Source organism: Fringilla coelebs (assembly GCF_963513975.1).
Source record: "Fringilla coelebs genome assembly, chromosome: 2".
Lineage (NCBI taxonomy): Eukaryota > Metazoa > Chordata > Aves > Passeriformes > Fringillidae > Fringilla > Fringilla coelebs.
The window spans coordinates 76,896,187-76,913,320 of NC_140029.1; the positions used below are offsets into that span (position 1 = coordinate 76,896,187).

Genomic DNA, 17,134 nt, shown 5'->3' on the forward strand with positions numbered 1-17,134 from the left:
TCCAAGACTTCAGAGGTGTCTGGGAGATCCTAATATTTAACTGCACAATCCCTATAAAGTTTCAAATACAGAAAAGTAGCTTTTACATTTAATCCCTAGCACAGACTCTATAGCTACTCTCTGTCTTATCTTTAAGGTCACGAGGACCAGGATTTCTGTCATTTGAAAAATCAGTTCAGAAGGAAGTATCACATGCTGTTGGGGTTTTGGGGGGGGGCAACTGTTTGAATTTAAATAAAGAGGAAATCACCGAACAGCAGAGAAGTCCACTTCCCTGTTCAAAAATGAAAGAAAGACAAATAGAATGAAGTTTTATTGTATTTTTACAGGCAAACAACCCCAAACTTTTCTCAGGAAAAGACAGCATTCTGATCACTGCAGTCTACAGAGAAAAGTTAACAATGGCAACAGAGTAAACAAGCCCAAGTTTGAGAAGTAGAAATATTTTAATTCAGTCTTCATAAAAACTATTCGTAATATACATTACTATACAAGTATCAAGACATGAAAAAAGTTTAGAAGTCCTGCTGCTCCTGCAACAGGTAGCCTATTTTCTCCTTAAGTCAAGAAGAAAACTAAACCAGAAGTAGCTGAAGTTAATTAACATTAACTATTAATAACAGCAATTTTAGTATATTTCCTCACATACACATGGAGGAAACTCATAAGAAGAGTTATGCCAAGCTCCATTTTAGGAACTTAACCAAAAACTTCTTTGAATAAAAGTGACGCTAGTGAACCTACTTTCCCTACTCAGAAAGGAATGCCACAAAAACCTCACCCTAATATTGAGTTAGTTTTATGAACAGAGAATCTTTGGCAGTGAAGGCCTTCTATACATAATCATACACACATCATAATGAGGATACACTTCACTATCATAAAACTTTGTTAGGTAGTTGATTAATCCTCTTCTGTACCACAATCTTCTATTCTTAAGATACTGCTGTGTTAAGCTTTAGCAGCTGGAGGACGGCAGAACAAAGACATTTTGCACATTTCCCTCTTTATGAAAGAAATGTCCGGACTGTACCTTTTATTGTCCCCCTGCAAATAGGGCATTTCCTAAGGGATGGAGCACATTCTTTGCACACCACTAAGTGACCACATGGAATAAAAACAATAGAAACTTCTTTGTCCATGCAAACTTTACATGTTCTTTCCTCTTGCAATCTTCTTAATTGTTCTTCCATAGGTAAACCTGGAAAAAATAGTTAAATTTTTGTCAGCCTGAATATATATGAATAGATCAAAATGAATTTATTTAGAGTGTAGCCATGCCCCTTTTCACCTTTTATTTTTCTACCTGTATTGACTAAATATAGATGGCAGTGAGCATTTTTCAGAGCTCAGAAAGTGGCATGCAAGGAACTAGTCTGTACTTTCCAGTTTTGTGAGTTGATGAACAGCCCAGGGGTTGGAGGCCAACCAGTGTTTGCATTTTAGCAAATGTTCTGCTTTTCTTGGTTGGATATCAGAAACACAAACACAGCCTTACTGGTGGAAGTGGGCTATATCCAGGCTTGTATACTTTTCTGCAGTTTATTAACAGATTGAACTGCAGGACCAAAGCAAACTCAATCTCATGTCTGACAAGTTTTTATCTACACACCTGTTGGTCAAGCTAGATCTCAGGACACCTATACCCACTTTGGAAAAGCAGAGATGATACCTGTTCTGAAATGCTGACCAACTATTCATTCTCCAGTCTTTACCAAATGCCTGAATGCTTGTACCAGGATCAAGTCCAGCATGTGCTTCTTGAATTTTTGAGCTCCAGAAAGCTCTACATCCTGTCATGTGCAAAAGCATGAGCAAGGCACAGGATACAGCTTAGAGCTGATAGACTTGCAAGTATGCACATGCACTTAACTTTTGGTTAACTTTTTCAGTCTATAACACTAAAGCAGAATAAGAGAGAGGGTAAAGCACCAAACCTTTTTCTTAACCAAAGAAATTTTCTTTTTCATGTTAGCTGTTTGTTCTACAACAGTCTTTAAGGTAAGAAGGTAGAATTTAAGGTACCTGAAACATCTTCTGTGGGAACATACTTGATGGTCTTCTCCACTAGAATAAAAGAAAAAAAAAATCCTTATCATTTAACTAATCTATGTCCAAACAGCATCTGTTTGTTTCTTTTTCCTTGGACTATTATGAGAGCACTGGTAAGACTTTTATAAAAGGATATCCTTTAAAAACAAAAGGAGACCAGAGAGACATACCAAATAGATCCTTGTAGAGCACAGGGTCACAATCTCGTAGACAGTTCCTGAAGATGCTGGCTGCTTCATTTCCTTTCACTAAAATCGTATCTATCAGTTCCCTTGCCTGCAATGGTATCTGAGTCTTCTGCTTAATAACATCATGCTCAAGTTCTGTTATCACTTTAGCCGATAGTAAACTGCTGAGGATTGGGAGTACACATGTTAAACGCTGGAATAAAGCCATTCGATTCTTCTGGATCAAGTACAAATCATCTGGAACATAAGGGGGAATTAGGTAAAAGAATTAGGAATACACTACTCCAAGCTGCACTTCTGTTTAACAGTAATTGATACATTCTTTAAACTCTATTTGCAATGTTTGCTTATTACACATCATGAATAAAACACTCACCAAGTTTTAGTGGTATTCACATAATAAACAGACTTAAGGAAACCACATACAAGCAGCTTCTGAGCCACAGCCTGTTCAGCAAGGAAACCTCCTGCTCCCATCTCTAGGTAAAATGATCAGAGAGGATCTTGTCTAACTCCATATTAGTGAGAGTAACACTCTCTGGACGATTGCAAAGAAAAAACTAATACCAATGCTAAATGCATCAACATGCCAGAGGTTAATTTTGCCAGCGCTAGGCTGTAAAAGAAGAAAGCTCTTCTATGAAGTGTCCAACACAATTACATACAAGAAAACCAGAAGAACAGCACAACCAGACTCTGGAGACTATTTTAATCCTCTACCACAAACAAGAACAGGAAAATTTCCAGTAGGATTATAATGCTGAATCCATCTATGTTTTGTTGAGAGAAATACAACTAGGAAAGAAACATCCTTAATTACATTTATATTTGAGAAGTTTCACTATGCTTCACAGACTCAAAATCAGAACGATTTCTTCAGGCTTCAAAACTTACATGGCATTGAAGCAACAGGAAATGTTAAAGACACATGAAATAAACAAATCGCTGACACACGTGGGCTGAGTCAGACAGAAAAGCAGATCTTTGGCTATCTTACAGAAACTGAATTTGTAGAAGTTTATGGCCTTCTCTAAGAGGTGGATATGGTGGCTTACTGATTGAAGCAGCTTAAAGAGCAGGCAAATTTCTATAAAAAGTAGTAGTGTACCAAGTGTTTCATTAACAGCAGTATAAAGGCACACAAATGAAAATAAAAATGGCCTTGGAAAGAAGAGATGATTCTGAACCCTTGGCCTCTGCTATGTAACCATTCTCCCAAAAGGGAATGAAATAATTCTCAGACTGCTGGTTCCATACAGACATCCTGACCAATGCTTTTAGAGACGGTGATCCTAGCAGCAATTAAATTAAATCACTTAGTGCATAAAAACAAGTATAAAAACTATGCATATTACTAACTGCTTCAGATTTCACTTTTATTTATGCCTGATGCCCACCTGATGCCACTTCCTCCAACTGCTTTTCTTTCTCTTCTTCAATCTTCTCATCTTCAGCCGTGAGCAGATCAGACACAAGATCATTAACAGTCTTGTAGTTTTCTCCAGTGGCCAAGATTTTACTTTGCACTGTTTGCTTAATTAGCCTTCTACTGAACCCCATCTCCAAGGCAGCTTTAACCACAGGCGTGTTCATCATGATTGCATCTTCTGAATGGCTCTCTCCAGGTTCAAAACGAATAACTAATCAAAAAGGAAAATCCTCATGTATAATATAAAGAATAAAATACCATACAACCCCAGAAGTCAGACACATCAACATTACCTACACACATGAACACTGAGCAGTAAAAAGTTTCAAGTGTTTAAGAACAATTTTTTTTTTAAGTAGTTTTAAAAATGGGAGCCAGTGACTCAGTCATGGATTGAATCCAAGATAAACATCAATCCATGTCAGGCCTTTGTTAAAACCTATGTTAATCCAGAGAAACCACTGAGAATTCCATTGTGTCCTAGCAGCTTTTTTTATACTTAGTTATTTCTAACTTCAGCCTTGAAAAATGGCCTGGGGGTGTGCCAGGGGTGGGAAGTCAGAGTTTATGGTAAAAACAATTGCTCTATTCCAACTCTTGATCAGTAATTTGCATTCAATTTAGTAAACACCAGACACATGGTATTCTGAGTCATTGTCCTCAGTCAGCAGGGACTAGGACAGCATAAACCCCCAGAGGGTGAGTGGGTTTTTCCACCATAACTAGAGTCCAGCCTAGAAAGACGTCACTGTATCAGCTTGTCCGACCTTCTTCCTTAACTGCTGCTGCTCAGCTCAGAGCAATTACCTAGTAACATGCTTAGAGATGGAATTGCATAACTGCATAGCCAGGACATTCTCTAGCAACTGTCTCACCAAGCTCAACACTTGCTTTGCTTAACCCAACCCTGAAACGAAGAAAAAACATCAACCAAGTGTGCAAATCCAAAAATTTCAATATGAGCTGCTAGTATGAAAATAAGGAAAATGAAAACCAAGATCTCTTAGAGGTGTTTCCTTGGAGCTTGTCAACACATCAAAATTATTAAACTTTTAGGAAACAAATCTAAGAATTGCCTATCCAAAGCTAACTCACTTAGCAATCATTATGTTTGCAAAATGCTGAGGGAGTTTAAAAACATGCTTTAATATACATACTTGGAGGATCAAGGTTTTCATCTACAGGCGGATCAGAGGTTGACAGGAGCTGAGAGAACACAAGAGAACTATGTTAGTATTGAAGTACTGCTCTTCCCACTATGTACCTTTCTAACATATTGTTCATCACTAATCCTGCTAAGCTTCCTACCCATTAAACATTTCACCTGCAGTTACACAAGTCTGCAAATTCTGTGCAACTGTATAATCAACACAAAGCTAGTGCTGATCACTTCTATGAAGAGTCTGGTTACTCTTGCCATAAGAATTACGAATAGAAACAATTCACGTTGTCCAAGCCTGATTTCTGAAATAATAATTACTGATCTGCACTATTCAGTGTATAATCAGAATTTTCCTCTGCTAACACAAAAGAGCTCACTGCCTCATGGGACTCTCCATAAGTAATCTGTAGAGGTTAAACTCTACCAGCCCAAGACTAGCCATGGTTCAGCACTAGCTTCTTTTATGTGCTCATGAAGAGCATTAATGATGTTAGAAACCCAGGAGAAACATACACAGAAATAAGGCAGAAGAATGAACTCAAGGAAAGAACATAGCACTGTTCAACAAAGGAAAACCAAAGCTACAGGACAGTAAAAGTTTACCTGTTCAAGGAGATGGGGGAATCTGGCCTGAATTTGATCTACAAACTCTCTTCCTTTTACACGAAGCAGATACTCACACCTGAAACATTAACAAAAGTGTATCAAATCATACTTTGTACCTGCCAAAGGAAAAAAATCCATAGAAGAACGAAAAAGTTTAAACCCAGTGTAAGTTAAATACATTTCTCTTCCTTTAGAAGAGAAAGAATACTCTTAATTGGAAGCTTGGTGCAGCCTAGTGTCCAGTGACACTTAGATAAAGTTTTTCCATGACATTCAGCTGTCAGTAGGCCTATGTAAATAAATGCAGCAGCTTTACATTCTGCTTCCACTTGTGATCAAAATGGCATGTCATGAGAAGTGATACTGTCCCAGAATCACTACAAAGTGCAGTGATAAACTGTTTCTATCTTGCATCTCACCATTGTTATCTCCTACTCAAATCATTCAAAAGAAAGAATTTAACAATATATAACACCATTATCAAAGCCAGATCTACTTCACTAACACAGGTTTATCTCTTATGCACATTTACTGGCAGGCTTAACACAGTAAAAAACAAGTGACACTAAGCCCTACATACATCATATAGTCCAGCAGTAGCTGATAAATTGCCCATGAAAGCCTAGCTAGAGATCTACAATGAGAAGAACTATTATTAGCTTTCCTGAAATTAAGTGCAGCTATTTCTGTAATGAAGGTGCTGATTTCCACAGGCATAGATAGCAATTAGGTATGAAATTGCCATTTAATTATAGGTGACATTGAAAAGTTATTTCTGTCCTTTTTCCAGTAGAGACATACTAAAGAGCCACTGAAACCTTCTTCACAAGCCCTTCCACACATAGGAAACGAAACCACGCAAGCAGAAAAACTGGTTCAAGAGCATTCAGCATGGGCACAAAACCAGAACCCATGAATTAAACACTCCTTCTACTTTGTTTCTCAGCAGCCCTTGCACCCCTCAATCAGCTTACTGACTGCTTCTCTTACAGAGAAAAGTGCTCATTAACAATGCAGCCTCACTTTCTGTTAGTAATCTGGGGATGCAGACAGTTTTTAATAATGAAGGGGAAAGCATTATATGACATGGTTAATGAAGAAATGTTTTAATTACACCCACCTACACACTTCACAGCTTTTACACATACATGCAATACATACATCCAAACGAAAGGAGTGATTCTATACATCAAATAAAGTTAAACAAAACTATTAAGTGCAGCACATATCTGCCAAAATTTAAACATTTAGGAGTATGAACAAATTATGATAAAGATTTTGCAAGTTACCTTGGAAACCACTTTGCATGCTCAATCCATGGATCATCTCCAGATTCCCAGCACCTTAACCCACCATCACAGCAAAAACACTTCACATCATCATTGCGACCTTAAAAAAAAAAATAAGGCAAAATATCAAGCAAACCTTGACACAACTTACTTAAAAGTAAATGCTGACATAGCAGTATGAATAAAACTGGAGAAGTCTGGGTTTCTTACCTACATAGTAAAAGCCAGCATCTGCAAGCTGTTCAGGCTGAACTGGAATTCTGGTCGGCCAATTTACAAATGTTTTAACACGTGCTTCATGGGTTTGCATGCTCACATTTGAAACATTGAAACTTTGCTGGTCTCGGATAAGGTTTTCCACAAAAGGGCAGTTGGGATAGTGTCTCCGATGCTCTGACACAGCATTATCTTTTGGCTCCCAATTACACAGCTGACCACCACAGGTAAAACAAGCAACTTTGTCTGCTGTTCCCAGGTAATAAAGTCCAGCCTTTGCCAGATCAGTGGGTGAGAGAAACGTCAGTGGCCATGACTGAAAGGTGCGTAGCCTAGCATCTTCGGTCCTCATAGAATGATTATGAAGCTTAGGGCTCAAGAATGGAAGGTCTTCAGCTGCCCTAGTAGTTACTGGGTCTTGAGGAAAACTGGAGAATGAGCCACTGAAATATCCAACCTGTTCTAAACTTGGAGAAAGTGCTATGGAATGTAGAGACGGTGGGAGACTGTTTGCAGCTGAGTGTGAAAAGGCAGAACGAGATGACAGTCCAACGTTGTTAACTGAAAGCATTCTTTGAACAAAAGTGCAGCTAGGATACAGCTGCTTATGTTTTTCCATAGCATTATCTCCTGGCTGCCAGTTATCCAGTGTTAAGCCACAACTGAAGCACTTAACTTTATCTTGCACACCCGTGTAATAAAACCCAGCCCGGGCAAGGCTGCGCTCTGACACCGGTGTGTTCATGGGGAAAGTAGAGAATGTTGACATTCTGTAGAGCTCACAGGACAGGTCATACTTCAGTTCATCACACGGAGCACTCTGCCTCATTCTGCTAGCCAAGAAAGGGCTATCCTCCACTATGTTCATAATGGACTGTTTTGGGAAAAATGGGACAAGTCTTCCTCTGGGAGGTAGTTGTGTGCATTAAAGGCAATTTGGAACAACCCCCTGCCTGTACAAAAGCAATAAATACTTTAAAGTATAACTTCAAATGTGCATATGAATAGAACTGACCTCATGATTTAACAGTCTATAAATATTTGGCAAGTTCTTGTACCTTAGTTTAGCAACTGCTTTAAGTGCAAAAGCTTCCCCATCCCATTTTAACAATCAAAGAAAGCATGTTGAAAAGCAATTTCCATTGAATCATATAAGCATCACATGCTTTACTTGCTCTGTATAACTGGGAGACCACTAACAATTTGTCAGGCTCGTGGAGGTCGGATCAAAAGAGGAAAAACCACAAATGGGTTTATCAAAATCCTTTGTAATAAAGAAACTAAACTGGGGGACAACTAAAACAACATTGTTCTTATCCAGAACATATGTTAGGTGATTGAAGGACAAGATTTCACCCTAGACAGCTGATAAATATGTAGCTTATAAACACACAAAGATTTTAGTTTGCAAAATCTCACTAGGAGGCTGAAAAGAAGGGTTTATCAAGTTCAAAGGGCACACAAAAAATAGAGACCTTGAACTGATGGTACTAAACTGATTTTAGTATATTTGCTACGACTGAACTCCAAAAAAAACACCTCTCAAGTTCTGCATATTGTTCTAACAAGTTCTTAAAACTAAAGAAGTTAGTTTATACTCAACTTTACACATATAGAATATTCAGCTACTAGAGAAACAAATCCTAGACACCGTCTCAGACAAGGATGAACTCTCTTTAATAACAAACCTGGGATAGGTTTGTCTACAAGTCAGCACCGAATTAACAGAGCACTCCAGTTTTAACCTGGTGCCTTAGTTACAAGTACAGAGTTATCAAATTTAGCATTAATTAATTGCCTTGTGTTGAGACATTCTGATGCTTTATACTGTTGAATTAAGTTTTTCCTATATGCCATGTTTATGGCATACAGAAGCAAGCAGAACTCTCAGATTTAAAAAAAGTATTTGATGCCTTAGTTTCTTTATTTCTGCACAGAACTACCTCCCAGAGGTAAGACTGAAGTCCCTTTGAAGGTGTCTACGCCTCCATATCGGTACTGACTGTCCTCAAGAAGAAATGGTAAGTATCTCTAGTTTAAATCCTTCAAATTTTTGTGGCAGAGCAAAACCTGCAAGGAAGAAAAACAGTGTTTTAAAATACACAATGATGAGGTGCATGCAATGTCTATGCAAACAACAATTACACAGAAACAGCACAAGCTTTTTGCAATTATAGAATGTTAAGGGTTGGAAGAGACCTTAAAGATCATCTAGTCCCACAGGCACGGACATCTTCTAGTAGACCAGGCTGCTCAAAGCCACATCCAACCTGGCCATGAACATTGCCAGGGTGTCCACAACCTCTCTGGGCAACCTGTTCCAGTGTCTCATCATTCTCGCAGTAAAGAATTCCTTCCTAATATTTAACATCAATTTCCTCTCTTTCAGTTTGTACCTTACTGCTTATCCTTTCACTACAGTTCCTGACAAAGAGTCCCCCTCTGGCTTTCCGGCAGAACTTCAGACACTGGCAGGTTGCTATGAGGTCTCCATGCAACCTTCTCTTCCTCCAGGCTGAACAGTCCCAAGTTCCTCTGCCTATCTAATGTCAGCTAGAAAATTTCAGGGAGTCAACATCACACACTGTGACACGGAGTGATTTCACACACTTCATTTCCCTGTTCTTGACGCATATGCAAAACTGTTTAACCCACAAGCAGAATTTTTTGGCACATGGATAAATCAGGCTACTTAATCACAAGCAGTATTACTAAAGGTAAGATCCCGTACTAAAGAAGTTGTATCCATTTAAATTGCTTTAAGCTTGCAGATTCCCAAACAATGAAGACACAGTTTTATAACACTGACGTAAAGAGTACTAGATTTTCTTATTTAGATAAATGCAATTACATATGAAGCAAGGACATCGGCAAAACTGAACTTCCCCAAAAATTCAAGGAAGGGCAAACACAAAGTTCAAAGGGTTTGTATATATGTAGCTATGAATAAATACAAAATTAGCTATTTAGCTAATGTAGCTATTGGTCGATCGGTTCCCAAACAGTTTTTCCAGGAAAGATTCAGTCATGATGACACAGCACTGCAGACACAGCCCCCTGCGCTAAGGCACCAGATCCTGAGCAGCAGACCCGCACGGCGGGGCCTGAGCGCGGCCCCAACCCCGGCAGCGACAGCCCCACGCTCCACGTCCCCCCGCGGTCCCCGGGCCTCGCTTTCCGCTCCTCTCCTCCCGCGGGCCCCAGCCCCTCTACCCGAGCGGGTTCCAGGGGGCAGCCGCGCTCCCATCCAGCGCCGGGGGCCACAGCTCGGGGCCCCACAGCTCCTTCAGCCCCCGCCGACAACGCCAGACCAGGCACAGGCACCGGGCACAGGCACCGGGCACAGGCACCCCCCCCCCCGCCCCGGCAGCCGCGCCCTCCCGGCAGGGCCCCAGCCCGCTCCTACCCGCAGCGCCCCCCCTACTCACGGCCTCCGAACGGGCCCCGCAGCGGGCCCCAGCAAAGCCCAGCCTATATGCTGCGCCCGGCAGGGCGCGGAGGAAGAGGAGCCAGCCCCGCCGACACCGCCCCTACCGGGAAACTCCGGCTCGGAGCTCGCCCGGGACTGGCGAGCGAGCGCCCGGCGCAGGCAACGCCTGACGGGGCGGGCACAGCGCCGCCCTCTCCCCGGGCCCGCAGTCGTGCGGCGGCGGGCGGGCTCGGTGGGCCGGGCAGTAGGGCTCCGCCTCTGCGGGGGAGGCGCGTCCTTCGTCAGCGGGAGCTTGGGTACTTTCCTCGGCCGTCTTCCTCAGGCGGGGGAAACCCGAGTTCGCTTCCCGGGCGGGGGAAATCCGAGTGCACTTCCCGAGCGGGGATTTCCAGGCCAGGGGCCTTGGGCTGGCGAGAAGCCGGGAAGGGAGCTGCCGGAGGGGCAGCGCCGGTCCCCGCGGAGCCCGTGCCGTGCCAGGCCAGGCGGGCCCGTGGGTGCCGGCAGCGCGCTCCCACGGCCCGGGCCGCACACGCAGCGCCGCTCCGCGGGCGGGCGGCCGGGGCCGGGCTCGCCGCAAGCCCCGCGGTTTCACCCGTGCTCCCTGACGCCACGGTACATCACAGTTGGCTCGGCCGCATTTCCTAATATAGGCAGCTCTGCTGCCTGTAAGAGGGGAAACAACATGACCGGTGAAAGACTTTGGTCACTTGAAAGCACTGGGGAAGAGCAAGAGGAAGACAAAATAAAACCATAAATTTCCACTGGAGGGGTTTAAGACCATATCTCTGCACATCGAAATCTGAAAAATTTCCACAGCACCTACCAGAACGCTGACCAAAAGCTCAAAATGTCCCAGCACAGTCATGGTCTGGCATTTCCTATGAACAAACAGCAGATAAGAGATTTTAAAAAGCCCCGTTTTGTGATGACAGATTGGTAGCAGGGTGTTTACACAACTGAGAACTGAAGAGTTAAAACAAGGAAGTGTAACAGCATTATGACACTCGTGGGTAATTCTCTGTATCAGAGTTCCAGTAAGATGAATTTGCAAGAAACTCATTAATATATTTTCGAAAACTTTTTCAAAATTCCTGCCATATGTGATGACATCATATATAACAATTACTGTCAAATTTGAACGGTGGCAGTGGCACCTAGGACAGCGCAGCTTCTACTGTAACACTACTTAACATCATATAACAATAGACAGAAAAACATTTGCTTTGCAGGAGTTGCAGAAAAAAGAAAATTTTTAAAGATTAAAATGGTTGTCAGATCCCTGATACATTGTTTTAAAGAAGCTGCTGAGATGGGGAAGAGAAGGTTCAAAAATGGAGCCAGCTGATCAAATAGCTTATGTGAATAGTGCTGAGGTGTGGTTTTGTTTGACATTGGGAACTGTTCAGTGTCACACAAGGAGCTGAGCTCTGTGTTTATGTGGGGCTTTAATTGCAAGTGCTTAAAGATTTACTTTGACTGATTATCCTCGGTTTCAGAGCTTCAAGCAGGACTCCCCAGATGAAGTTTTACTGATCTATTGTAACAGATTCTTGATGTTTTACTGTACATTCTCCCAAAAGTAGTTAACCCAGTGTTCCTCCTTAACTCTCCTCCCTCCCTCCCTCCCTCCCTTATGCTGCTCCACACCCAGCCACTCTCTGCCCTTGCCCCTCTGTACCCTTGGCCTCCTGCTAATCTGGCAATAGAAACTGCTATTTCCTCCCCTCCCAGGCTTGAGGGAGCAGTTTCAGGTTCTCCCTTTGTGCTTGGCAGCCTCATGTCACAACGGAGGAAGGGAGGGGGATAAAATGAAAAGCTAAAGGCTAAATAAAAGGCTAAAATTCTTGTGATAGGAGAAAAAGAGGTGCAGCTGTCCTGAGCTGTCGGGTGCTTTCTGCTTGCTTTGCCTCATTCAGTATAGTAGCAGCCTCCCATTCTCAGTAATTCCTTCGCTTTTCAGAGAAAGAAGTTAAGAGGGAGCTTCCTCCACTTAGCTGCAATGATGGACTGTCCTTTACCAAAGGACGTGAAGTAAGAATGTAACTAAAGGGTTCTTCTTAGGACTGAAAGTCCTGGGAACAGTGCATTATCATTAGCGTTCTGTGTCTGGCTTCAGCCTGGGGCCAGGGTAACTCCCCAGAGGCAGAGTAAGAGGACAGCAGTGGTGCTTAAACCCTACCCAAGCTAAATTCAGGCTTTGGCTTTGGTTCTCATGCTGTGGCATATGACTAGGATTGTTCTTTATTCCAGCCCTTTCACCAGCTGCAGCACCCTTCCAAGTTCACAGTCTTGACCTGAAAACCAGTGAGTGGGTGGGTGAAACAAGACCCTCAGCTTTGCAGACTCTTAGCTCTGGAGAGAGGGGAAGAAGGCATCGTTCAGATAAAGCTGTCCCCAACCAAAGGAAACCACAGAGGTCAAAGTGCTAATAAAAGTGCCACTGCCACATTACCAGGGTTTATGAAAATAAACCTCATGGTAGTGTTGACTGAAGTAGCAAAGGTGAGAGAGCAAATTTCTGGAGGTGGAGTGACCTGGCAGCATGAGTGCATTATCACACCAAGTAGCACAGCCAGCCCTTGAAGTACCTGATGCTGCTGTGAGTCCAGAAGGCTTCTCTCAAAGTCCTGCTGAATGTCAGTCTCCCCATGCTGTCATCCTTCTCTGATGCATTCTCCAGTTTGCCATCTTCCCCAAGATTAAAATGCCAGGCTTTAGTGGTGCCTCTGTAACAAACCTCTAAACATCTATGAAGAGGAGAGGTGGAGAAAACACACGTTGTTATTTGCCTTTCCATTGCTAGTGACTCCTGTATCCACTCTCCCAAAAATCTAAAACCCCCTGTAAAACCTGTATTAAAAAGTAAAACCAGTTATCACTGGGTAGTGCCCATATTTTTCAGCTTTCCAAATGCCACCATGGGACATGACCTGCTTATTCTTAACTCCATAGTGTTGGCTTCACTGTAAGCATTAACCCTCATTCCAGCAGTAAGGAGTAGGTTTCCTCTTATAAACTGACCTAACATGGTGATTAGGTTTACACAAAAATCTTTAGGAGGAATTTTTCAACTCCTTCAGGACATAAGGGGAAGATAATGATGAGAGAAATATGAAAAAAATATATGTTAAGGAAAACTTTGCAAAAGCTGACTTGAGGCAAAAAATACCAGCTGTAGATAAAGTTGCATTATCTATTCAATTTACAAATGAAGCCAAGTCCCAAGAGCAGAGTAGCTCCAACATCCTGTAAACATGAGATCAGATAAACTATGTTATGATAATCAACGTGGGTGCAGCTGGCCACTTCGTTTTGACTAAACACAGCAACTTGTTTTTTTCTTTTTTTTTTTTTTTTAATTTTAGTCACAGGTTTGTTTGTCTTTGCCCAGGGGGAGGGGAATTGAAGTTTCTCTTCAAAACCTCTCTTCTGTGAGAGGCCGGATGAGCTTAACATCCACGGATTGGGAGTAGCCAGAAGATGCACAGGAGATAAGAGAACATTAAGGAACATTACCCCGGAGATACCTGGTCTGGGAACAGATCGATAAGAGAACCAAAGAATGAGGACCCGATTAGCATCAAAGACAAAGGATCAATAACCAATAGGAGATCGAATACTAAGAGTTGTGTCATTTAAGACCAATGAACATGAACTTCTTTGGGGTTTTTATATATAAATATGTGAAAAGTCTGGTAAAGAACCATGTGAATGATTTTCACTGCACAACCTGGGCATGTGTCAATGTAATAATTTCTCTTGCACATCCTGGCCAGAATAAAGTAATGCCTTGATTCTCTAACACTGAAAAGACGTTGTTGTAGAGTTTCTGTTTTTCCCATAGTTCCAGAGACAAGGGCATCTACATCTACAGCAGCAATAATGATTACTTTTTTTCTTTTTTTAAATGAAACTTTTTAAATTACATTTGGGCATATGGCAAAAAAAAAAAAAATAGTCACAAGGACCAAATATAATATCTAGACATTTAGGGCATCTGTGACTCATTGTGATAACCCTAAATGTTCAAGGAAAAAATAAAATCTTGCTCCTCCCTTTTGAAGGTCAGTACATTCAAAGCCTGAAAAGTTTCCATTCCCTTTGCACACAGACAAGAGTTTTTGTTTTCACATCCTCCTACACAAAGGATCACGAGTACAAAAGTTTAGGTTTCTCTAAATCAGTTGTGTGCTTTCTCACATTTAGTGCTCAGATAAATTCTCCCTTAAGCCATAAGTAGTCTCAAGAACATATCGAAGCCACACTGAATAAGTTGAGGCTTTTAAATCAGTCAGAAACTCTCATTAATATTTACTTGGAAGATAAAAAAATAATCAGAATGAGTTGTAAGAAGATCTTGGTAGATGCTGTGTTCAATTCTCTGTTTAGATTGGAGAATCTGCTCACTTTTCAAAGTTTTATTGTCTGCTTCTAGGAAGACCATTTTGTTCTCCTGGTGATATAACTAACATACATTCAGCAGGAGATAGGAACGCGAAGAATGCCAAAGGAGAGGTGACTTGACTAAAATAAACCACAATTAGGTGGAAAGAGGACTGCTTATATATCAGGGAAATAAAAAGGCTTCTATTCAACTGCTTCAAATTGTGTCAATTCAGAGCCCCACATTCCTGGTTTTTTTCCAAAGGAGTTGTCTTTTTAAACAGCAGGTTGTCTGCTTTGACTCCAAGTTATTTCCTGTTGTCAGAGTAGGAAAATTTCTCTAGATCTGATTTCCCTCATTTATTCCTCATTATCTCTCTGCAGATTTTAAAACCTTCCCAAGGTGTTTAATTTGCTTTAATTGAACCAGCTGTTGTTATTCATGTTCTTGGGAATTTTTTAATGTAAATATTCCTTCAACTGAAAGAGAACTAAATGTGGCACTGTTTAATTTCCTGAGGATTATACTGGAAGTTTTCTACTAGGACTGGGGCAAGGCTCAGGAAGATACAAGTGATTTCTAAGTCATGCTAAATGTGATTCCATCACACTTTACCTAGACAATGGGTGATTGCCTTGACAAAGAGTTCAAAGAGTTTAAAAGGCCAAATACCTCAGAAGTCAAATCATCCATTCAGAGCCTACAGACACAAGATGAAATTTCCCGAAGTGTCTACATCACCGTTTCAAATGGCATATAAGCACATGGGAACACACTAACTCCCACAAACCCACATACAAAGAGGAGCTTAAGCCTTCTGTTGCAACATGCAAAATAGGGCCCTAATTCTGTAAGCAAAACCAGAAATCTGATCTCTGTGCCTGCCTGAGATCCCAATGCAGCTCATGGCGAACTGATTTGTGACTTACAGCAAAACCAAAAAACCCCAAGCCCCTGTGTGCAAACGGAACAAGCCATAAATCAGCTCTCTGTGAACAACAATGGCACAAGCAGTTGTAGCAGATACAGGTTTAAATTACGGGAGTGGGGGCTGCTTAGGTTAATCCTGGTGCCAAATGGTACTAAAACTGCAGCCTGAGAGAAGCTGAGCTTTCCATTCTTGTATTCTGCTGCACAGTACTACGTTTCTAAAGAGCGTAAGAGAAATAAGAGGAGTCATAGTTGTACTGAAAGTGCTTTCACTTTCACTTCTTAGGATTTACAGGAATAAGTAAATTAAAAGTAATGTAGCATGCACTACTGAAAAAGTTTCTTTTAGACACTAAATTGTCATACTTTCATGAGAATATATTAGAGGAAAACCAGTGAAAGCAGAAAAAGAGTAATGCGTAAGGGGTATTTTAAAATATTTATATATTTTTAATATTTGATTTATTTTGATAAGGCGTACTAGTTTTATAAGCTAGTATTTTTTGGCTAGTTGCTCCAAATTAATTATTAACTTACATATCATGTTACATGGATACGTGTAACAGGGAGGGGATTTGGGTGAGGAACAAGTGCCAATTGAGTGAATACAAACGGCTATTTATGACAAGGCTAGAAGACTGGGTTTCTAGAAGCTGGAATGTGCTGTCAAATTTTGACAGATTTGCTGTTGAATTGTTCAAAGAATTGAGAAGTTATTGGGGTGGAGTGGACAGCCAGGTCTTATACAAAAAAAAAAAAAATTGCATAAATGAGATGAGATGCCAAAATCAGGCTAAAATGACAGGAGATGTCATGCTGAATACTCGCTTGTTTTTTAGTGCACTAGCTAGAAAAACTGCTCTGTTCCTGGTGTACTTATTCAGAAGGACCACCTCAGACTCAGAAAACAAAGAGTATACTGACAGAGCTTAATTCAGCATCAACCAGTGGCTGCACTGACCTACAATCCATCTATCCCAGTACCAGCCAGTACCAGACATCCCTGGTATCAGCTAATCTCCTTCTGTAATAAAAACCGTCTCAGCCTTTAGTACAATAATCTGGGCCTTTTATCTGAAGGTCAGTGTTACTAATTGTGATAATCCAGAAGGTCACTCCAGTCCTTATGAACGAAGATATTTTGGGGGAAAAGAAGTTTGCATGCAAATTGAAACATTCTTGGGTCACAATTCAGAGTGGCAGTGAGCACAGCTGCCTTGAGAAGCAGGAGTTAGATGCTGTATTCCTTATCCCAGTGTTGCTGAGAGACAGGGTACAGTAGCCTTGAAGAAGCAAAGGGTCCTTTGTTTCTTTGCTGAGTTATTTCAGCAGAGAAAGACCTTTTCCCTCTAACAAAGCGCTGTCCTAAAGATCACTGAGATCAAAGAATGTGAAAAGGGCAGAGGTAAGATTCTCCCATCCTTCCATTGTGCAAGACTCAAGAAACA

General features: G+C 41.4%; 1 protein-coding gene across 3 annotated transcripts; it reads right to left on the reverse strand.

The window, feature by feature from the left end:
• Positions 1-300: 300 nt before the first annotated feature.
• Positions 301-13,058, reverse strand: LOC311166799 (inhibitor of apoptosis protein-like). Of its 3 annotated transcripts, XM_084226970.1 has the most exons (10): positions 12,961-13,058; positions 11,196-11,250; positions 6,937-9,012; positions 6,727-6,826; positions 5,435-5,513; positions 4,827-4,875; positions 3,638-3,880; positions 2,223-2,477; positions 2,026-2,067; positions 301-1,201 (listed from the first exon to the last, which is right to left on the reverse strand). In XM_084226970.1, exons 3-10 carry the CDS (start codon positions 7,808-7,810, stop codon positions 1,008-1,010), a joined length of 1,836 nt encoding a protein of 611 aa, XP_084083096.1. In that variant the 5' UTR covers positions 7,811-9,012; positions 11,196-11,250; positions 12,961-13,058; the 3' UTR covers positions 301-1,007. The 3 variants fall into 3 exon arrangements, with proteins under 3 accessions (XP_084083096.1, XP_084083095.1, XP_084083097.1); XM_084226969.1 differs by lacking the exons at positions 11,196-11,250; positions 12,961-13,058 and adding an exon at positions 10,371-10,576; XM_084226971.1 differs by lacking the exons at positions 11,196-11,250; positions 12,961-13,058 and adding an exon at positions 10,477-10,527.
• Positions 13,059-17,134: the final 4,076 nt, after the last annotated feature.